Below are 24,197 nucleotides of genomic sequence, written 5' to 3' on the forward strand. Positions count from 1 at the left end.
CAGAGTTTCCAACATGTAGTTTTTTTTTAAAAGGTGTAGAGTATTTTGATAGTAAGCATAATATTGAGTTGTTTTGATTGCTAGATCATCTCCATTGAAATATATGTTCATCTTTATTTCTGATCATGAAAAAAAATTCCAGTGCAAGTATAGAAAATAATTGAGTGTATTGATTATGTGACAAGGACTGATTCTCCTCTCAGGCACATTGGGTTTACACCAATAGAACTGCATTGAGCCTTGTTCTCATTTACCTTAAAGCTGATTTACAATTGTAAAAGGTGCCTTAGTGTAAACCAGAATCAGGCCCTACTGACTTTATCTTACACCAATGTAAGGAAGATTAGAATCAGACCTGTAGTACTAGTGAAACTACAACCCATGACATTTTCAGTAAGAATGTATAAACTATACTCTGATAATCTGCAATAACTGTGAAATCATTAAATGTAGTTGTACTGAGTGAAAATGTCAGTTTTGGCACAATAAACCTTTAAAAAAATGATGCTATTGTGGAAGTGCTGATCGTGACTCTTTTGTTAAGGTGGAATTGAGCTGTGTAATTAAAATAGGGATTTGATTTCTTTGTTATGTATGGAGAATATAATGTCCTCACCAATCTTAACACACTCTCTGAGTGAAGAATTAATATTTTGAGCATTTACAAGTAAATCTAGACTTGTAAATTGGATTAAGAGTTAAAATTAATTTTGAAATGAGAAATACAGTACTTTGTAAGATCTTTTTTTGTACTGAGCAATCTTTACATAACAATACCATTGTGAAGCTGTGTGATTAAAGATGACCATTTGTATGATTGTTACCACTGCTATACAATTGCAACAGATCTTATACAAAGTATGTCATGTAAGTTGTCAATGGTAAATTTATGATTTGCTAAGCATGCTTATCCTGTTTCTATGCATATATCATCTTTGTATCTGAAGTTATGAAAATTAGCTATGTACTTGTATCTTAAACCTATGTGGTATTCCTGGGTAACACACCCCCTCACCCCCAATAGAATTTACATTAAGGTTATGGTCTTCATAGCATATGCGCAACATGCCTCAGGTGGCATCCACAGAATTCATCATTGAATTTGGTCCGCTGGTTGGATCATTAGTTTCTCTGGCCCGGGCCGGGTACTGACAGGGAGGACGACATGAACACTGATCCATGTCCCCCCAGCTATGTGTGGATGGCCTATCAAGGACACTCCACTCTCACAATGGGCCATTGAAGAAACTCATCCCACCCAGTAGGTCTTCCTGTGGATGCCTCAGACAGCAAGGAGCCAATGGCTACCTCCTGTGATTCAGCAAACCATGTAAGGACATGTGATATGCTCATGAGATGCTGGACTCCATCTTTGGCCAGTAAATTTCCATTCACCGGAGCTGTGGGCTTTATTTAGGACAGTAAATTTCCAAGCACATGGCAGAAGATATAAAAAGACACCTAAAACATCTCCATGTTGCCTCTTTCCTGCTCTGATTCTCTGGACTGTGGATTTACAACTAAAAGGAGTATCTTGGACTGAGGACCTTCCAGTCTTTTGGAAATTACTAGAGAGACTTCACAAGCCAACAGTCCATTCCATCACTGCTACAAATCTGATATAAGGACTTCGCAATTATTTGTATGGATGTGATCTATTAACCATTTATAACTCTCTTATTTTCTTTTATTAATCTTTGCTTAGTTACTAAAGATTGGCTGACAGTATGATATTTTGGTAAGATCTGAGATTCATACTGACCTGGGGATATGCATCTGATCCTTTGGGATTAGAAAGAACCTCCACATATGGTGAAATGGGTTTTCAATAACCTGGATGGGAGTCAAGGACTGGAATGCTTAAAGGGGACTGTGTTTGGCTTCTGGTTAACCAGTGTGGTGCTACAGAAGCTCTTTTGTTACTGGTTTGGTGAATCTAATTACAGAGTAAACCACCGGCTCTGGGGATTGCCTGCCCTATTTCTTGCAGCCCCTGGCCAGGCGCGTCTGGGCTGCTGCCCAGCTGGTGCTATCCCGCGGCGGCCCCGGGGTGGAGGCATCGGCAGCCCAGCCCCGTTCGTTCCCCTGCGGGACGGGGGGGCTGGGGCCTGCTGCCCCCACTCCGGGGCCGCCGCAGGATAGCACCAGCTGGGCAGCAGCCCAGACGCGCCTGGCCAGGGGCTGGGCCCAGCGTACGTGCTGCTGGGTCCCCGCAGCAGGCCCCGGCTCGGGGGGTTCGGGGGCGCCAGAGCCGCAGCCGCCGAGCGCCATGGCCGCTTCCTCCCCCGCGGCAGTGGGAGCTGCAGCAGCGGCTGCTCCCGAGTCCCGCTGCCCGGGGGGGGAGAACAGCCGCCGCCTGGCCCCGCGGGCCGCCCCCCTCCTCGCCCTACCTCCCAACTGAGTCCTGCCTGCTCGGGGCCAGGCCGGACTGTTACTCACCCCGCCCCCGCGCTTCCCCTGAGTCTCCTGGGCCTCCCTCCAGCACTTGCGGAGGAAGGTTTTTTTTTTTTTTTTTTTGGCCCCGCCCCCCCCCCCCCGCTCCCTCCGTGTCCCGATATTTGTCTTGGGTGATCTGGTCACCCTAGTCTCTAGCCAATCTCTCTCTGAGTGCAGAGAGACCACTTGCTCCTGGCTTCCCTGGCCTTTTTATACAGGCCAGCTGTGGCCTGATTGGGGTGTGGCCCAGCTGCGGCGGCTTCCCCAATCAGCCCAGCTTTTAGAGCTGCAGCCCTCTCCAGGGCTGTTTTCCAGCCCTCCCTGGCAGGAGCGGGTGTCCACCCCGCTACAGGCCCTCAGCCCTCTTATAGGGCCAGCTGTGGCCTAATTGGGGCATGGCCCCACCTGTGGCTGCTTCCACCAATCAGCCTGGCATTTCTCTGCCACAGCCCTCTCCAGGGCTGCTTTAACCCCCTCAGGACAGGAGCAGGGTGATCACCCCGCTACACTGCCCAGTGTCCCATCTCCAGCCCCAGGGCTGCTGAGCCCTGCCCCACACCATCACAAGCAACCCCATCATACAATTGCACTCATAAATTTGTCCAACTGTCTCTTAAGTTGTTTGCCACCACAACTCCTATTGGAAGATTGTTCCAGAACTTCATCCCTGTGATGGGAAGAAACCGTCTTCTAATTTCTAGCCTGAATTTGTTCATGACCAGTTTCTATCCATTTGTTCTTGTGCCAAGATTGTCCTTTAGTTTAAATAGCTCTTCACCCTCCCTGGTATTTACCCCCTAATGTATTTATAGAGAGCAATCATATTCCCTCTCTGCCATCTTTTTGTGATACTAACTAAGACAAGCTCCTCCAGTGTGCTCTCATAGGATAGCCCCTCAATTCCTCTAATCCTTGTCACAGCTCTTCTCTGCACCTGTTCTAGTTTGAATTAATATTTCTTGAATATGGGTGACCAGAACTGTACAAAGTACTCCAGGTGAGGTTTTACAGGGCCTTGTACAATGGCATTAATACTTCTCTATCTCTACTGGAAATGCCTTGCTTAAAAAAAAATCTTAGGATTGCATTTGCCTTTTTCACAGCCGCATCACATTGGTGGTTCATAGTCATCCTGTGATGGATCCACTCACCCAGGTCTCTCTCCTCCTCTGTCACTTCCAACAGCTGAGCCCCCAGCTTGTAGCATAAATTCTCATTATTAGGCCTACGTGCATGACCTTACACTGTGCACTATTGAATTTCATCCCATTTCTGTTACTCTAGTCATCAAGGTCATCCACACATTCCTGTATAATATTCTGATCCTCCTCTGTACTGATGATGCCTCCATGCTTGTATTGTCAGCAGATTTCATTAGCACACTCCTTTTTGTGGCAAGGTCATTAATCAAAACATTGAATAAGATTGGTCCCAAGACTGATCCTTGCAGAACTCTGCTAGTAACCTCTGTCCAGTCCGATAATCAATGTTTCAGCACAACCCATTGCCTTCTCCCCTTTAGCCAGTGCCTTATCCATCTTACAGTGCTTCCCATCCACCCTGAATAGTGGTCCAACCTCATCCTTCTTTGTGCTTTTTTTATCTATATAACTGAAAAACTCTAATTATTTCTTTTAATTCCCTACATTTTCTAACCGCCATGATGTAGCTTTCTTTGCTGTTCAACCCCTTTTTCTGTTTCCTATAGGCTCTCTGCTTGCTCCTAATTACCTTTTTGATGTGATCATTCATCCAGCGGGTCTGGAGCCTTTTCCTACAAGTTTTTTTCTCTTTCTTGGGATGCAAATGTCAGACAGATTTTGCATAGCTGATTTGAAGAAACTCCAAACCTCCTCCACATTGTCTTGAGCTTGTCAGTCCAGCTGACAACTTTAACTAATTCCCTTAATTTCCCAAAGTCTGCCATTTTGAAATAAAAAACCACAGTTGATCACCTGGTTTTGATTATCCTTCCATTTAATTTAAACTGAATCAACTCATGATCACTCGATCCAAAGTTATTTTCTCTCACCATCTCTTCTATGATGTCTTCACCACTAACTAAAACCAAGACTAAAACGCATCACCTCTTGTTGGTTCAACGATTTGACAAAGAAAACTGTCATCTATCACATCCAGGAATAAGTGGGCCCTACCATTATCAGTAGCTTTTATGCTGCAATTTATGTCCAGGAAGTTAGTCTCCCGTTATGACCCAATTCCCAAAAGTATTTATCTCTCTAATAATATTAAGGAGATCTCTAGCACATCCAAGTCCAACCTGGAGGTCTACAGCAGACCCCCAATACAATCCCAACAGAACCTCTTTTCTAATCCTTTCCCAAAGTGATTTTGACCCAAACAGATTCTATTTTGTGCATACTATCACTTCTTATTTCTTTACAGTTTATTGCTTCATTGATGTACAACACTACACCATCACCTTTACTTTTATTTCTATTTCACTTAAAGAGCACATGCCCCTCAATACCTGTATTCCAGTCATGAGTGCTATTCCACCACGTTTGTATCATCCTTATAATATCTGGTTTGACCTCCAGTAGTTCCAATTCCTCCATTTTATTACCCAGATTCATTGCATTCATGTACAAGAATTTCAGTTGTTTCCCTCAGACTTCAACCAGTTTTCTAGCTTGTGGTATTCCATTATCCCTTACTGTATCTTCCTTTAGCTGATTTTCCTGAACCTGTGTATTGAAGCCAGGCGTGGAGATTTCACAAGTCTCTCCCAACCTACTCCCCTCATCTGCTAATTTAAAGACCTTCTTATCATTTGTGCCAACCTTTATCCCAGAAGGTTAATACCCCAGATAATCAAGTAGAGTAGATCAGTCAAGAAGAGTCTTCTTTCCTTAAATGTCTCCCAGTGATCATTCATCCCAAAACCTTCCTCATAGCACCAATCTTTGAATCAACTATTTATTTGTTATGCCTTTGCCCAGCTTCTCTAGGGACTGGAAGTATTCTGCGGAAAATCATGTGAGCTTCCACTTCTTTAAGCATCTCACCTAACTGAGCGTAGTCATCCTGGATCCATTCCAATGGGAATCCAGCAGGACTGTCATTCATCCCAACATACAGCACAATCAGGGGATTTTTGCCCATGCCCATCAAGATCCTCTTTGGCCTCAGATCCACATCTTGTGTCCTTGCTCCTGGCAGACAGCAGACTCTGCTGTTCTCTGGACCTGGTTTGGTGACAGGCCTGTTGATTCATTTGAATATGGAGTCCCCGATCACCCAGACCTGACTCTTCCTGACGTTGCTACAAATCTGTTTTATGTTCTTTCTCACAGTCCCATCCTCATTTTTCCTTAGGCTCTGGTGCCTGGCTATCTCCATCATTTCTTCCTTTCTCCTGCAGGGACTGGCTTCTCTTCTTTTCTTCCTTGCCACCCCATCCTCTGCCTGTTTCTCCTTCTCATTCCCCAGTACAATAAATCTGTTACTCAATTCAATTTTACCACTACTTGCTGGTCTCTTCCTCTGCTTTGTGGTCACATTCTTCCATATCTCCTTCCTCTTCTGGCAGTCCTCCCTCCAATTTCTGTTAGTCATATTTTTCTGTTTATATTAGAAATTTTGAATATAATTGGAATAATAATAATACTGACCTCATAGGACAGGTAAATGAATTGGAGTTTGTAGAGCACAATAAGACCCTCTGATGGAAGATGCCATATGCAAGACCCAGTCTTCCAAAGTGATGAGCACTACTTGCAAAGGTGCCCTCAACTTTCTTTTTATTCTTTGTGAATTGAGAATGCTCAGCACTTCATGGGAGGTTCTCAGCATTCTGAAGAATTGGGCCATAAATGCATAGTACTCTTAATGTGCCTTTTTTGGGAAAAGAGCATACCAGTAGCCCAAATCAGTTTAGTGGGATCCTGACCATCACCCTCTAGACATTTGCCATTAGTGGATAAGAAAATGTGACAAAGTTCCTCCTCTATCTTGGTGGGTCCTGCGCTTATTGGCGGATTTTCTTGCCTCAGAGATTCACCATGTGGGTTGGGGAACAGCCCAGAGACCTTCCCCTCTGGAAGAACCCACAGTCCAGGTCAATTGGGAGGTTTGGGGGGAACCCGGGCCTGCCCTCTACTCCGGGTTCCAGCCCAGGGCCCTGTGGACTGCAGCTGTCTATAGTGCCTCCTGTAACAGCTGCATGACAGCTACAACTCCCTGGGCTACTTCCCCAAGGCCTCCTCCAAACACCTTCCTTATTCTCACCACAGGACCTTCCTCCTGGTGTCTGATAATAACACTTGTGCTCCTCAGTCCTCCAGCAGCACACCCTCTCAGCTCCTTGCGCCTCTTGCTCCCAGCTCCTCACGCTCACACCACAAACTGAAGTGAGCTCCTTTTAAAACCCAGGTGCCCTGATTAGCCTGCCTTAATTGATTCTAGCAGCTTCTTCTTAATTGGCTCCAGGTGTCCTAATTAGCATGGCTGCCTTAACTGGTTCTAGCAGGTTCCTGATTACTCTAGTACAGCCCCTGCTCTGGTCACTCAGGGAACAGAAAACTACTCATCCAGTGACCAGTATATTTGCCCTCTACCAGACTCCTGTACCCCACTGGTCTGGGTCTGTCACAAAAATCATTAAAGGCCTAATCTTGAGATGTTGGAGTGAATGGGAATTTTGCCATTGACTTAAGTGGGAGCAGTAGCAAGCCTTCCTGCCATAGCAATGCTTGAATAGTGACACACATTTCACTGCTGCTAGCTGAAGAAGGTGGGCTGAAAGGAGAGCATACATCACTTTTTAAATTCCATTTTGAGCACTGGTTAATGGCGTGGCTATGATTAAGTCTTCCCAGCTATTTCTGTTCCAATATGTTCTGCCAATTGACAATGTCACATATTGAATCAACGCTGAAATTTTTTTTTATCAGTGGATTAAAATGTTATTAGCAACACCAACAACGTGAATCCTATTCAGTTTCAAAAAATGAATAATAAAATAGATTCAGGTCCAATGTCTGCTTGTGAATTCTCCTGTCAATTTTTGTGGTTTTCCTATTTTAAAAAAAGTTTTTGCTTTCTTCTGTTGCTGTCTGAAAACCCACCACAAACAGCAGGCGCAAATGACTATATTCAAAGGCCCAAATCCTCAATGGTATTTAGGTGCCTAACTCCCATTGAAATCAAAGGGAGTCAGGCCTCTAAACTCCTTTGAGAATCTGGGCCAAAGTGCTGTCAAATGCACAAAGTAAAAAATCTGAGCAAATATTTTCCTGGTCAATTGTAGTCAGCACAGTGGTTACTTGTGAAATAGTAGGTGCATCCCAATATACATTGGGGAAATAGGGACAGATTCTGATCTCTTTCCTCACCTTCAGAAGTACCTGACTCCATGAATAGTCCCACTTAAATAGATAGGACTCTTTGAGGAGTAAGGTTCCGTATGCTGGTGGACTCGATAACCAACCTGGGGAAAATAATTGGCCATACCCACATCAGTTCATAGCCCCTGGCCTCAGGGCTCTGTTTATTGTCCAACAAAAAAAAGGAAATATAGAGTGAAAACATAAAGTGACAGTCCTGTTGCCAACCCCCTAATCTCTGGCAGTTTAGTAGTCAAAGCCTCCACCCAGGCTACAGGCATTCACAGGGCCTCTCAGGACCTCACAGTCCTCTGCTGCAGTTACAGGAAATGTTCTTCCAGCTCTCTCCTGGTCCCAAGCTCCCTCATGGAACTGAGACCCACATCTATATCGCCTAGCTAGGATTCATCAAACCTAATCACCTGATGCTGCCCAGATGAGTCGGATGATTTGGACTCCTCTCCAGAATCAGGCAGGCTGCTTCCCAAACCTCTTGGTCCTAAAAGGGGCAGGCCATCCTATTACAATGCAATTCAGGGTGAGTAAAGACATCAGCATCTGGCTCAAAGAAACAGTAAAAATAGCTTTAAAGGAATCATAATTAACTGCAGAGGGAACAATTTGTTTTACTGCCAAATTACAGTTTAATTTCATTCTACATAGATACCATGTACCATGATCCCAAGACCATAATCTTTAGACCATAAGAAAATGGAAGTACTGTACATCTCTCAGATGAAGTGAAAAACAATAGAAACATGTCTAAAAGGTTAAAAGCAGACAATCGTTACACTGACAAAACAGGAACCTAAGAAAAGCTTACAGACAAGTTTACACCTTCAGCACTGTTAGCTTTTCACAACTTCTAGCCTGTTTCATTTGCAGCTGATAAAGAAATGATCTCAGACAGAAAGCTAGTCAATTTTATCCAGTACATGACAAGAACATCTTTTTGTGCCTAATACCTTTGGTGGCTGGAAGACATACAGATGAAGACGATGATGCAACAATTTAATAAATTACATGTGAGTAAATGCCCAATATTTATATATAGTAAAAAAATTGATACATACATCTCAAGGAATATAAACAGTTAATATTTTAACTATAAGCTGAATATATTGAAAGTAAAATAATAAGTGGAAGGGGGAAAAAAGCTACAGACATCTTCATAATACAGAAGCCACAGATTTTTTAAAATAAACATTACCCCATTTCAGCAAAGGTAATCACTGCACTTTTGAGACTAATATTTGCACTTTAAAGTGACCTGTCCAACACCACCAAAAAAGTAAACACCAACCCCCTGTTTATTCAGAACTAAAATGATTTTGTATTAAGATGGTTGCTGAGAGGTAAACTGAGATGTGACGTGGCCAACAAAGCATGACTAATCTACCATTTTATAGGTTTTGCACTCATCATATTCAACTACTGTATGCCAAATTTAAGAGGGTCTCATGCAAAATCCAGCTATAACAATTCATCACAAAATGTTCCCAAATGATGAAAAGTTAAACTTGTTTTCTAAATAACTGACAGATGTCAATCTGTGAATGGGACAGAAATCAATACTGAAAGTTAGAGATGTATGTTTTCCAACTGATACTCTAAAATATACCTGCTGATTTTCTGTTACCTTCTAGCTCACACTAACAATCAATATGTAATATTCCCCACAGCTACAGTGGAGGGCAGTGAATGACAGCTGTAGCATCTGCCTAGCTAGATTAACATCAGAGCCAGTACAGCTAACTTTCTATTGTTGCTTAATGGGAAGAAAAAAATAATCACAAAACAAATTCCTATTATGAAGCAATAGAATCCTTCTGATGTACAACATATTTTATATTTATAATATATTTATACTGACTATGATCTCAGTAATGCTATCATGACGATGTGTCTCAGTGGTCTTCTATTTTAAAGTAATTGTCCTAATTGCCTGTAGCATGCAAAGCTTGGAAGAACCAGAAATTCACAGTAAATAGTACAATTTGATTATGCATCTTCTGCCATCCTAAAATTAACCAGAGTACTGAAGACTGTTTGCTTATTTTGCCTATATAATTGACAAAAGTTATGGTTCTGTATACTGTACATTCATAGCAGGATCCCATCTCCATGTGGCACCAACAGGAAGGATCAGGTTACCAACTTTCCACCAAAGTACGCTTTCTAGGGTCTAATGTAATAGACCTGCAAACAGTTGTTTTTAGCTTGAAGTGCAGTGGATCAAGATTTGATGCAATTCTTCTCTCTGTCTCTCAAGAGGTTCTTTTGCTAGCGCATTTTGTAGTCATTAGATACAGACGTTTCGCACAGCTGTCCTTTAAAATCCAAGTCTACTGTGAAATCCAGGTCACGCTGTAATGAAGATTTAGATGGAACATGTAAGTAAGACTATAAGTAGTTTTGTGTGCAAATTTGATTATTTTTACTCAGCCTAAGAAAGAGTGCAGACTCAGAAAGACATGCATAAGTGTTCTTTTTACCAATGAAGTATGAGAATAAATGGCCCAACAGCATTCACTGGGTAATCTACAACAGTAGAAGCTTTGTACATTCTTCTCAGAGGTTTCTTTATAGGCTTGTTGGAAATTTACCAAAATAGCTGTTCTGGAATAACTATTCTAGAAAAGTTATAAACCTCTAGGTGGAGACACTTATTCTGGAATAGGAGTGTCTTTTCCCCCAATTTAGCTTAATCCACTTCCAAATGAAATTCCAATTTTCCATCAAAAATAGTTTTGATGGAAAGTTTTTGGCCCGCCCTCTCATGGACTAGCCCAATGCCCATTGAAGTCAATGGGAGTCTTTACAGTCCCTTCACTCTTTTTTGGATTAAGCTATAAGGGTCACATTTTCAAAAGAGTTCAGCATCCACAACTGGGGCCAGATTTTCAAACAAAGCTCAGGGACCAGTTTGGCACCCAGCTGAGATGGGAGAATTACAGAAGTACTCAGCAGCCAGCAGCTGTCATTGAGAAAAATGGGACCTATACATGAGCTGAGTGCATATGAAATGTGTAACCCCTTACCTAGGTGCCCAATTGGGAGCTGCCAGACGCTCGGTTCTTTTGAAAATATGTCCCAAAATGCATAACTGAAGTAATTATGCCTGATCACACACCATTGAAAGCAATGGGAATTTTATCACTGATTTCAACGGCAGCAGAAACATGGCCTTCCTGCTTATGTCACAAAGTGAGAGCCATAAAACATACAGGATACACTGTACAACTGACTTAACACTGCATTTGGAATCTTTCTTTTTTTCCCCCATCCTGATTTTTTTGCAATTTTAACAGTGCAACATTAGCATTGTATAAACATAGTTATTTGCATCCAGTTTCAGTGAAGCTGTAAACAGACTTCCTGTGACTGATCATGAGTTCAGACCCTTTAACAGGCTCACTCTATTTACTCTTGTGAATGGTACATCTAGCATTACAGCCACAAGTTAGAACCAATGAAGCCAACCTACCACATTTTTTGCATTTGGTTTCATTGATATAGTTCCATAGATTTCTTCACCTCTTCTCACAGTTAGGTAGTCCTCTAAGTAGAACACAGTTTGCTTCCAGTGGGTATATGGAGCATCAGGGGCTACAAAACAGGTGTTGGCATTTATATGAATTAGGCATTTGTGTCTGTTCTATGAACACAACATTAGACTTTGAAAATATTGGAAAAAATTCTCTTCTCATGGCAGATTTCAACTCAAATAATATAACATTTGTATGGCTCCCACTTACCGTAGTGTAATTTCATTAACTTCGGTGGACTTACTCTGGATTTACATTGGTGTTAATCGGAAGTTAATCGGACCTCACTTATAGTGCCTTTTACTGCCTCTCTGTGGGCGCTGTCTAAAACTTCCAGCTTCCAATGGAATCATTACCAAATAAAGCTGGGATTTCAGATATTTAGCTGATCTTTTAAATGTGAAAGTACGCTCTGAATTTGTCTGCACTTCCCTATCAGTCTCAAGGCCTGAGCCTCTTCTAGGCTATAATTAGTTTACAGCCTGATATTTTTTTCAAAAGTCTCAGTACTGTTCATTACATTTGGGAGTGGACTAAATAGGTTAGAAATCATCATGAAGCAGGATATAAAGCTGGATTTTGCTCTCACGCTTTCCACTTTAATGTTTAGCTTTGTTCTAATTTTCTGAGCAAAAAGTTCCATTTTTCAAAGCAAAAGAAAGCTATGACTTGGGTAACCCTGACTGGGGTAACCCTCTCTCCTGTTCCCAGAGGAGTTTACACTGAATGACTACATGCAGATATGTGATCCAAAGCTTATCTGTTACAGGGTGTCCTTTAAGATGATTCAATATCTCAACCATTTTGATTTATTAATTTCACACACACATCCTTCTAATGTATTGATGGATCTTCTTTCTACCCATCAATTTCCTGATGGAGCTTCTTTCTACACTTCTTATTCCCCATTTGCTCCTTTGGCTAGCACTAGAGGCCTGACCTTGCAACCCTGCCCCATTTGAACTCCATTGGCTTTGAGGGATTGATGGACCTGGCCCTTACTCATTCCATTGTCCATATCCTCCCCCTGAAAACTTCAACAGAATGTGTTTGTCTTCCATTCCCCTTTTGCATTTCCTGTATGGTTTTGAAATTTTATTTTCAGATCTTTTGAGAAGCCCCTTGTGAACCTGCATTGGCTCCTTTTTATTTCTTGCATTCTTCTAGTTCAGGGAGTCTGCTGCACCTCTAGGCCCTGATCCAAAATCCATTAAATTCAACAGATCTTATTCACTTCCTTGAGATTTGAAGCAGACCTTCCTTTAGGCTTCTCTAGGCTTCTTCCATACTGATGGATTTGAATATTTCCTCCTATTGCATTTTACTCTCTCTAATGGTAAAATTTTCAAAATTGCGTAAGCCAACACCCTCAAATGTATTTAGGCACCTAACTCCGTTGATTTCACAAATTTGGACCTTCAGAGCCTAAGTCTCACTGAATTTCAAAAACATTTAGACTCCTAAGTCAGTTTTGAAAATGAAACTCAGGTTCCTAAATCACTTGGATACTTTTGAAAATTTTAGCCTAGATTTTTTGATTTCCCAAGTTTGCATTCACAACTCTGATATCTTTGTACCACACTACTTGATGATTTCCATGAACACATTCCTTACTAGGACAGCTATCTGATTTCTTGGGCAAGTCACTTAACAGAGTCTCTGTGACTCAGTTTCCTATCTATAAAATTGGGGGATTAATACTTCCTTTTTCTCACTCTTTGGCTACATCTTCACTACGGGGGGGGGGGTCGATTTAAGATAAGCAAATTCAGCTACGCGAATAGCGTAGCTGAATTCGATGTATCGCAGCCGACTTACCCCGCTGTAGGGACGGCGGCAAAATCGACCTCTGCAGCTTCCCATCGACGGCGCTTACTCCCACCTCCGCTGGTGGAGTAATAGCGTCGATTCAGGGATCGATTGTGGCGTCCCGACGGGACGCGATAAATCGATCCCCGAGAGGTCGATTTCTACTCGCCGATTCAGGCGGGTAGTGTAGACCCAGCCTTTGTTTCTCTTGTCTATTTACATTGTAAAATTTTGCAGCAGAGACTTGTCTTTTACACCCAATCACAGCAGTACCTACAGACTCCAGTGGGGCTGTGTCTACAGTGCCCCGCCGTTCAAACTACAGAGGTGTGAATAGCAGTGCACACCAAAGTGCTGCACTATAACTCCCCCCTCTGGACACTGCGGTTGCAAACTAAAAGGTTCCTACTTCGCATTACTGTAGTCCTCTTTGAAGAGGTCTATATTAATACGAAGTAGAAACCTTTTAGTTCACACATGTAGTGTCCACATGGGAGTTACAGTGCTGCACTTTGGTGTGCACTGTTATTCACACCCTCATAGGCTGAACTGCAGGGCATTGTAGACAAGCCTTGAGGTGTCTATATAACACCTAGCACACTGGGGCCCTGATCTCAAGTTGTGGCCCCTCAGCGCTAAAATAACCGATTCCATGCCTCTGTTCAGATATGGTACCATTTTAAGACCCACCTCTTCCTCCCAGCTCATTAGCCTCATGGCTAATAAAATAATCAAATCTTATGTGAAAAACATTCTAACTTCCTCCATCATTATATCTATTTTAATCTCCCACTTCCTTGGAACTAAAATACAATGTCCTGCTTCTTCCCATTACTCTCATGTCCCACAGATCTCTCTCTTCTCACATACTACAACATAAATCCGGAGTAACTGAAGTCAATGGAGCTACACTGGTGTGAGAGGAGAATCAGATCCAGAGAATAAATTACCAACCAAAGGATGGGAGTAAAGAGCATGGATGAGCAGGAATGTAAAGTGAAAATCTACATTAACAAAAGGCTGGCATATGGCGCTAAATGCCCTTTTCTTGCTCCTTACTTTTCTTACACAGATTATCTACAGATGCTGCCTCTCTGAAATACTGTGCTCGTAAATGTGTTTTATGCATTGTAATCAAGAGGTCTGATTCTCCTGTCACACTGGTTTTACCTAGTATAATTCCATTGATTTCAATCCAATCACTCCTTATTTACCTCGGTATGAGAGGAGAAGGGCCAATGGCTCTGTGGAAGTGTGAAAGATGATCTTCCAAAGTAAATGAGTCATATAAGCCATAGCAATATTTTCCACACGTATTTTTAACACAATAAAAATGTTTTTAAGACTTGTATGTGATACTGTATTTAAGACACATACCCCAAAGCCATTCCACTGAAAGCTGAAAACACCAGAAAATGCCAGAAGGGCTATTTATAAAAAGAAAACAGAGAGAGAGAGAGAGAGAGAGAGAGAGAGAGAGAGAGAGAGAGAGAGAGAGAGAGAGAGAGAAATTTTTTCTCTGGTAAATGAGTCTTCGTGTTTATTGGTGAGCCTGGGTTAATAAGACCAGACAGAGAGTTTAGAGACACTTAAGAATTCAGGACTCTTTTTGCATGTCTATCAGTTGGTTCATAGCAGCCAGCTTCTCTCTTTCTGCTAAGAAGAGTCAATTTAAATTGCTGTCTGCTGGAGACAGTGATATGTGTTCAGTGTGCTCTTCATAGTAAAAATGCAACAGTCTGTGACAAGCCAAATTGAGTTTCTTCCAGTATTATTATCATGCATTCACTGAGATCACATTAACATTATCAAACTCATGAGATGATGAGAAAGATGCTGCGACCTGGTCTGCTCACAGATTTTGTACCAGTATAAAAATTTTGCTTAAGGGTGAGATTTTTTTTTTAATTATTATTTAGCTGAACTGGTTATATCACCACAACCCTGAGGGTGGTTGTAATTATACCAGTAAAAATGTGCCTTATATCAGGAGAGCTTATTCCCCTTCTCTTATGGGAACATGCCACTATATGCACCTTTATACTAGTATCTATACTGGGGTGGGCAAACTTTTTGGCCTGAGAGCCACATCTGGGAATAGAAATGTTATGGTGGGCTACGAATGCTCACAAAATCGGAGTTCAGGTGCAGGAGGGGGTGAGGGCTCTGGTTGAGGATGTGGGCTCTGGGATGGGGCCAGAAATGAGGACTTCAGGGTGTGGGAGGGGGCTCTGGCAGGGCCGGCTCCAGGCACCAGCCAACCAACCATGTGCTTGGGGCGGCACCTGGAGGGGGGCGGTGCGGCACAGCGCTCCGGCCCGAGAGCGGGGCCGCGACTGGGCTCGCCACCCTCCCCGTGGCGCTCCGGCCGCCGGGGAGAGCGGAGCCATAGCAGGCTCGCCGCCCTCCCCCGGCGCTCCAGCCGGTCGGGGAGAGCGGAGCCCCGGCCGGGCTCTCCGCCCTCCTCCCGGCGCTCCGGCCGCCGGGGAGAGCGGAGCCCCGGCCGGGCTCTCCGCCCTCCTCCCGGCACTCCGGCCGCCGGGGAGAGCGGAGCCCCGTCCGGGCTCTCCGCCCTCCTCCCGGCGCTCCGGCCGGTCGGGGAGAGCGGAGCCCCGGCCGGGCTCTCCGCCCTCCTCCCGGCGCTCCGGCCGCCGGGGAGAGCGGAGCCCCGTCCGGGCTCTCAGCCCTCCTCCCGGCGCTCCGGCCTCCAGGGAGAGCGGAGCCCCGGCTGGGCTCTCCGCCCTCCTCCCGGCGCTCTGGCCGCCGGGGAGAGCGGAGCCCTGGCCGGGCTCTCCGCCCTCCTCCCAGCGCTCCAGCCGCCGGGGAGAGCGGAGCCCTGGCCGGGCTCTCCGCCCTCCTCCTGGTGCTCTGGCTGGTCGGGGAGAGCGGGCCCGCGGCCGGGCTCGGCGCCCTCCCATGCCGCGCTCCCCACCGGGGGCGGGGGACGGCGGGAGGCTTTTTTGCCTGGGGTGGCAAAAAAGCCAGAGTCGTCCCTGGGCTCTGGGCTGGGACAGTGGAGTGGGGTGCGGGGGGGTGAGGGCTCCAGCTGGGGAGGGTGCTCTGGGCTTGGACCGAGGGGTTTGGAGGGTGGGAGGGGGATCAGGGCTGGGTCAAGAGGTTGGGGCATGGGGAGAGGCTCTGGGGTGCAGGCTCCGGGTGGCGCTTACCTCAAGTGGCTCCCAGAAGCAGCAGCAATGTCCCCCCTCTGGCTCCTATGCGGAGCCATGGTCAGGCAGCTCTGTGCACTGACCCATCTGCAGGCGCTGCCCCTGCAGCACCCATTGGCCACAGTTCCCCGCTGGAGCGTCGGAGCGGGGCCATGCTGCTGCTTCCGGGAGCTGCGTTGAGTGGTCCCCGATCCTGCTCCTTGGGTGGAGCATGAGAGTGGGACAAGCCCCAGACCCCGCTCCCCAGTGGGATCTTGAGGGTCAGATTAAAATGGCTGGTGGGCCGGATCTGGTAGTTTGTCCACCCCTAATCTATACACTAATGGGGGTTGACCTGCTTAAACATATTGTTATAATTAAAGTGGTAGAACTTACGTGTGTAGCAGAGCTGAGTGGGAAATAGTTTTCCCTTCAAGTGAGAATTGTCATGATTTTGAATAATTTTGTGTCCCAAATAGGGATGAAATGTAAATATCTCTAAAGTTTTCAAAAACCGACAATCCAAACATTTTTTAGATTGGATCAATCAAAATCGGTTCATTTCCATAATTTAAAAACGTTTCATTTTGATTTCAACTTTTTTGTTATTATTTTTTACTTTTCTTTAGTATGAATTAGCTACAACTTTGAACCAAAAATTCATTTTGAAGAAAAAACGAACCTTTTTGTTTACAAAATGTCAAAATGCAATATTTCAACAATTTTGAAATGTTTATTTATTTTCAAAGGGTTTTTGAAGTGGGAGATTTGTCAAAACCGACCCTTTGTTGAAACCGACTTTCAACAAATCGGCTTTTTGTGATGAAAAATGTTTCATCAGAAAATTCCCAACCAGCTCTAGTGTGTAGACAAGTCCTAAATTCTTCCTCTGACAGCGTCCCACACTGAAGCGACTAGTTGGATGCTGCTACATGCATGAGTTTGGATCCAGAATCCAGTTCCAGGCCAAAGGATCTTAATTAATCTGTTCTCTGTTTGACTTGTCTCTGGTAACATTTCTAAATGGAAACATCTTAGGGCCAAATGAAGTCTGACCCAGCACAGATGCACTGTGGGGAAAGAGTGCTGGGTTCAAATCATCCCTGATGTTCCTTAGAGAAGATTGACGTAATTTGACCGTCTGTGCTCCCTGAGCTGAGGAAAGTGGTGGGTTTGAATAGATGGAGGCATGTAGTCATTGATGCTCAAATCTATCAGGCAAATATCAGCCTATTCACCCATTTAAAAAAATTTATAATAATGATTTGCCAAATACCTAAATGAGGCTAATAAGTGTAGTTCTGTTGACATCTGTGGTTCTCTGCCAATGTACACCAATTGAGAGGCTGGACCAGTGTCTCTAGTTAATACAAATTTTTCTCACACACACATACACACTCCATTATCGTTGGGCCACATTTTAATTTGCACTAAGGCCCCTTTGCTCTGCTCTGGTTAAAAATTACATTTATATTAGGGATGTTGAAAGATGTATGTCAAACTATTTTTTGACAGAAAATTGGGTTTTTGACTAAAGAATTTTTCACAAGTGTCTGATTTTTTATTGTAATTCAAAAAAATGAATAACTAAGAAGCAAAAAATTTTGTTCAGTTGAAAACTAAAATATTTTGATTTGGGTATGCCACTGAGGTGCCTCATGGGAGTCGTAGTTCAGTAGCTTCATGTGGCTATCTTCCACTATGGTTCAAGCTATGCAGCCAGGCTTCATTATCCCATGATGCCACACCTTCTGTCACCAAGAGGTGAAACCCTGGTGCATCATGGGAGATGTAGTCAGACCTGAGAATTCACACTATAGAGGAGAATGGGTGCATGAGGCACTCAAACTACAACTCCCATGAGCCACCACATTGGCATTTCGGAATCGAATTCAGCTTTTCAACATAATATTTTGATTTTTGATTTTTCACTGAAAAGTCACAATTTTCTGGTGGGGTGGGCATTTTCTGACAAGATCTAAGTTAGATCCACTTTAAGGCCTGCCACAGCTGAATAATGGTGTCTCAGTGCAAATGACAATCTAAACCCAATGATATTTTGGTATCCTGTCCCTTTAAATAAGGTCAGTCAATTATTTGATTTTCTTTTTAAAAAACAAGTTATGCTGGCTAGGGCAAGACTGTGAACTCTTTACTCACTTTGGCGAGCAGTTGTTCACAAGAATAGGGCTACTCCAGTAAGTATCTGTTCATCAATGTGAATAAAGGATTCACATTCTCGCCTTCAGGATTATCACACAATGGAGCTGTGGCAGTAAGGAGATAGTGTACCTGTTGAAAACCCCATTTTCTTGTGGCACTTTGTAAATTCTATATTAAAATAGGTGACCAAGGCATGAATGTAATCGTTGCGCTGAATTTGGAGGCAGAACGCAGATGTAAATGCAAGTTCTTCTGTCTTCACTGTATAAATATCCACTTCCTGCATGGAGGAAAAAGAATAAGCCATTTACATAACAGAAGTCTATATGTCTTGACTTGTCTTGACTAGACTAGGTAATCTGTTTTACATGTTGAGTGATGTATTTAAACATTTTATTTATTGCTCAGCAATGTAGGCTACTAGCAGCCCATTGCTCTGTAAGAAATCAATGGCATGTTTGAGAAGAATAGCATCCACGAAATCAGCAAATGACCCGGAAGGGGGATCTTACAACCAGGCAGCCAGCCAATTAACTCACTAGCTCAGCAGAGAACAATGGAGAGGCCAACCAATGAAAGGAAATTTGCCCTGGGGGGTTGCAGTAGTTAGAAACAAGGTAAGAAAATATGCTTTGAAATATAGAAGAAAAGTAGAAGAGGGAGCCTTTAGGGCCCAATTATGAGACCCTTACTCTCTCATGTAACTATTACTCAGCATGAGGAAGGGTGGCAGAATTGGACCCTTAATAATCAGCAGAGGACACTGAATATTACTGTAGGGGTGGGCATAAGGAGTGGGGTTGGAAAGAAATCAGACTTTGGACTTTAAAAAAGGAGGCAGGGCCATGAAAGCTGGCAGCAGAGACAGCAAGAAAATTAAGCCATAACACATCTGTTTACCTGGGTCAGGCCTGACAGAAGATGGAAGGAGTTTTCATCACTTGTAAGAACTGCACACAGATATATAGCTGAGTGAATAATGCAGAAAATATTCCATGAATATTCATTTGAATTTTTAAATTTATTTGCTTCGGCCATGTTTGGGCACATTGTAATGGACAACCCAGCATTGGCAGGGATTTGAGTAAGATGAGTTCATAGACTTTGCTACCTCTAATTTCTACTTGGCAACATGGTTAAATTTGTTTATATCTAAGGCCTCTTCTGTGAATTTTGATTTGTATGGGCATCTTTTTTCAGTCTTGGATCCTCTTCACAGAAGGGAATATGCATTAGCTGTGTAGAGCTAAATAAACAGAACCTCCAAAGTAGGTGACATGGGCCCACTTCCCCTGATCATGCTTTCTGACCTTGTATCAAAGAATGGATTCCAAATATTAGGCAGAGGATATTTTTAGACCACAGAAGAAAATTATATAAGTCTTAATATGGCTTGAATGTGGCATTCAACAACAAAGATGCAGTCTCCAAGACAGTGTGCTTATGTTGATGCTCAAATCAGATCTCACGCTTCAGGGCATAAGCTGATTGCCTCAGGAATCGGGATGAATTCTCCCCACGCATGTACAGCATTGCACAGTTGGTTGGGATGGTGTATTATGCATGTTCATTGTTTTCCTCAGAGGCATCAAATACTGGACACTGTGAGAGGCAGGATACAAGGCTTGGTATACCATTGGTCATATCTGATGGTATGGGATATCCTATATTTCCAATGGTGAATTTAATTATATCCCTGTAAGTCCATCTGCCTTCACTTCCTCTTTTGTTGGTGGCCAGGTGCAACTATTTGGTAATGAGTCCAATACACCATATATTATACTCTTCATATCAAAAGGAGGAAAATCAATTTCAACATTAAAATAAAGAAAAAGACAGAAACAGTTCATGCATTCTGAGACATAAAGTTTGTTCTATACTACTGAAGTCTGAAAAGGAAACATATGGGCTAGATTCTCTTCTCCATTACATCAGTGTAAACCTGGAGTAATTGGATTGACTGAAGTGGAATCACTCCGGATTTATATCAGTATAATGGAGATCAGAATCTTGCACATTTATATAGAATACATTTCTATATTTTGTCAAGAACCTGCAATAATATAGCAGAGGCATAGTAAGACAAACACAGACAGACTCAGCTATTATTCAGAAATGGATTTCTTTGCATTGATCACATAATTCACAGGTTTTTCCAAGAGGATGAAAATATAGGGTAAGATGGCCTGCATCTTTAACCACAGAGCTCAAGTTTTGGCCTAATATATTGGAGATATTGTTCAGGAACAGTTCAACCATATGAAAAATGTATTCTGCTTCCAAGGTCTTTGAGTATCTGCCATGTGGAGACATTGAATTACCTGTCACATGTTTATAAGTGGTATAAATGAAAACTGTCTGATTGCTTTAAAGTACAGTACTTCTCTGAAAAGTGATTCTGCATAAAAGGCATTGCAGAGGTTCTGTGTTTATTGTCTCTTAATAATACCTTTCCAAATATGATTAATCTGCAAGCAAAAACATTTTTTTAACTGCCATCCTTGCAAACCCACCTGCGATGTCCTTCTCCTTCATTATCACCAGTACTGATGGCTTTCACCCAAAAGGAAGTAGCGATTTTGGATGCCTCCATTTTTGAGTGTCTGACTTGAGACATCTTTAAGGGTCTGATTTGCAGAGTGGTGAGCACCTGCTCTGTATAAATCAGACCCCCTAAAAAGCGTTTCCAGTGGGGGACCCAAAAAATTAGGCACAAATTAGGCACCCAAAACAACTAATCACTTTTCAAAATCTTGGCCAAAGATTCTGCAAGCCAAATTGAGCCTTCAGTGACAGCTGCAGTTCCATTGTCTTCAGTGGATTTGCACAGATGTAACTGATTGGAATTTAGCATATATTTTTTGTTATTGTTGAAAGACTAGAATCCAGCTCCCCCTCTCTGAGCTGCATTGGCTCTGTAGGGTGAAGCAGAATCAAAAGCAATACAAAAATTATTTTTTCTGCGAAGTTAGTAAAAATGTCTCTGGAAATCTATAGGGAACAAAAATACTGGTAAGAAGGTGCCATTTTTACAGTTATTTTTTCAGAGCAGAACCATACTTTAATTTGCCATGCAGAGTAGGAGATTAAAAAAAATCTGGTATTGATTAATTTGTACAATTTTGTACTGACTCAATCCCTGTTCTTAACCTCCATTTCAGCTGCCACACAGTCCTATATTAGATGTGTGTTCTGCTTCTCAGTCAAAATCCCAGGTGGCTGAATGCTAATTTTGCATAAAATTAGATGGAAAAGTCATGCTCCTCCACATTTCTCTCTAAATTATGGAAAAATTGGGCATAATTGAGCACAAGGCTGGTCCAAATAGAGCCCTTAATTGTAATAAAGTGTTAAATTGAGAAATAGTAAGACTGATAAACACAGCAGCTAACTACCTAGGACCAAATTGTGTCTGGGAGCCTGTGGAGAAGCACAGAGGGGAATATGGGCATAAGGAACCTCTCCTGCTATGTATCCCACTCAGTTCTTGTATTCAGGAGGGTGGAAGATTTGGTTTGTGCCACAAGTAGCACTAGTCACCTCAAGAGTGCGTGAAGGGTGTGAGAATAATTAGAGGGGAAGGAGCAGAAATCACATTCCCCACTTTCAGCTTGGGGAGGGAGGGACAACAATGCCTCCCCCTCAGCCCCTGATCTTTTGGGTGGCTGTGGAGAGGAGGCTGCAGAGCGGGAAAGAAGGAGAGTCTGAGGGTGCTTTGTGCAGCTGCCTCAGTGCTCTGTTAACCCTGCCTCCATCCTGGCCGCAATAACAGGAAGTGGCTGCAGTTGTAGTCTCATGCCAGCAGGGCCTTCAGCAGTGTTATCCTGCTGGGCAGGCAAGAGCCTGCAGCTGTGGCTCCTTTCCTACCTGAGGCCCTCCCACACCAGCTCTGCAGGAGAGAAGAGGCCTGACCAGGGAAAGAGGGTGCAGCACTGGCTGGTAGGAGTTTCTCTTTTCACTTCTACTCCCACTGCCAGACAATCCCTTTGGTAGTATAGTCATCAGGGGCGACTTTATGTCTTTTCCCACCCCAAGCATGGCAGTGAGGTAGCCTTTGGCGGCAGGGCCGGCTCCAGGCACCAGCCCACCAAGCATCTGCTTGGGGCGGCGCCTGGAGGGGGGCGGCGCGGCGGGGCGCTCTGGCCCGAGAGCGGGGCCGCGACTGGGCTCGCCGCCCTCCCCCCGGCACTCCAGCCGGTCGGGGAGAGCCGGGCCCCGGCCGGGCTCTCCGCCCTGCTCCCGGCGCTCTGGTTGCCGGGGGCTCTCGGCTCTCCACTCTCCCCCCGGCCAGGCTTTCCGCCCTCCTCCCAGCGCTCTGGCTGCCGGGGAGAGCGGAGAGCCCCGGCCAGGCTCGCCGCCCTGCTCCCGGCGCTCTGGCTGCCGGGGAGAATGGAGAGCCCCAGCTGGGCTCTCCGCCCTCCTCCCGGCGCTCTTGCCGCCGGGGGCTCTCCACTCTCCCCCCGGCGCTCAGGCCGCCAGGGAGAGTGGAGAGCCCCGGCCGGGCTCTCCGCCCTGCTCCCGGTGCTCTGGCTGCTGAGGAGAACGGAGAGCCCCAGCTGGGCTCTCCGCCCTCCTCCCGGCGCTCTGGCCGCCGGGGAGAGCGGGGAGCCGCGGCAGGCTCTCCGCCCTGCTCCCGGCGCTCTGGAGCAGTGGCCACGGTGGGCTCACCACCCTCCCCCCGGTGCTCCGGCCGGTCGGGGATTGCGGGCCCGCGGCTGGGCTCAGCGCCCTCCCCTGCCGCGCTGGGGGAGGTTGTGGGGGGGCGGTGGGTGGCTTTTTTGCCTAGGGCGGCAAAAAAGCCAGAGCCGGCCCTGTTTGGCGGCATGCCTGCGGGAGGTCCGCTGGTCCCGCGCCTTCCGCGTACCCACCGCCGAATTGCCACCGAAGCCAAAGGCAGCCTGACTGCCGCCCTCACAGGACCGGCAGGCCGTCCCCCCGCGGCTTGCCACCCCAGCCACACATTTGGTGCGCTGGTGCCTGGAGCCGCCCCTGATAGTCATGAGGGGTGCAGCTGTGAGGGGAACTTGAGGAAAGGAAGAGAGGAGGATTTTGGAAGAGGGAAAGAGAACAGGGCAGGAGGCAGTTTGGAGACGAGAGAATGAAGTGTTTGGGGATGAGGGTGGAGAGTGAGGTGAGATTGATTCATGGGGGAGGAGGATTCATGGAGAGGAGAAACTGGAATCTGGGGGAGGAAGAGAGAGGTGATGGGGAGGAAGAGGAAGGAGACTGAGGAGTTTGGAAAGAGGGAGAGGAGTCAGAGAAGATTTCACACAAAGAGGGATGTGGAGGGGAAGGAAGAGGAGAAATTAGGGAGTGGAGGCTCAGCATGCTGTCTGAAGATGATTACAGGACGGAAGCCAGTCAAAGGTGGCACCACAGCAAGAGAAGTGGAAGATAGCCAAAGTAAGTGCTGTGGGTCTTGTTTTTATTTTTAAGAGGAGTGGGGAGAAAGGAACTTGTGTTGGGACCCTTCTTGAGTTGTCGCCTGGTGCTGAAAGGGAATGGTTCAGTCCTTCCCCCAGACTCATTGGGGCAAAAGCATTCCACTCTTGCAGGGTGGGGATATGGGCAGGAGCGCATTTGGCACGTGGCCAAACTCCCTAGGCACTTAGAGGCATTGTGCCTCCTTCAGGCTTATTGCTTCCCAGAGCTCTCTCTGGGGATGTGTGGCTCCATGCAGAAAGTGTTATGTCCCTGCCCTCTGAAAATCAGGCCCCCCTTTGGACAACCCAAAAATGGGCACACCA

The 24,197-nt window shown here is 44.8% G+C and overlaps 1 protein-coding gene across 2 annotated transcripts in view; it reads right to left on the reverse strand.

Annotated features, from left to right (window-relative positions):
- Positions 1-8,404: 8,404 nt before the first annotated feature.
- Positions 8,405-24,197, reverse strand: part of PRMT8 (protein arginine methyltransferase 8) — a 100,791-nt gene continuing 84,998 nt past the window's right edge. For both annotated transcript variants that reach the window (XM_005307823.5, XM_005307824.5), the window contains 3 exons: positions 18,580-18,730; positions 11,272-11,393; positions 8,405-10,151 (listed from right to left, as the gene is read on the reverse strand). In XM_005307823.5, coding sequence (XP_005307880.1) covers positions 10,068-10,151; positions 11,272-11,393; positions 18,580-18,730 — 357 coding nt within the window. In that variant the 3' untranslated portion in view covers positions 8,405-10,067. The remainder of the gene's footprint in view (positions 10,152-11,271; positions 11,394-18,579; positions 18,731-24,197) is intronic.

Source organism: Chrysemys picta, chromosome 1 (assembly GCF_011386835.1).
Source record: "Chrysemys picta bellii isolate R12L10 chromosome 1, ASM1138683v2, whole genome shotgun sequence".
NCBI classification, from domain to species: Eukaryota; Metazoa; Chordata; order Testudines; family Emydidae; genus Chrysemys; species Chrysemys picta.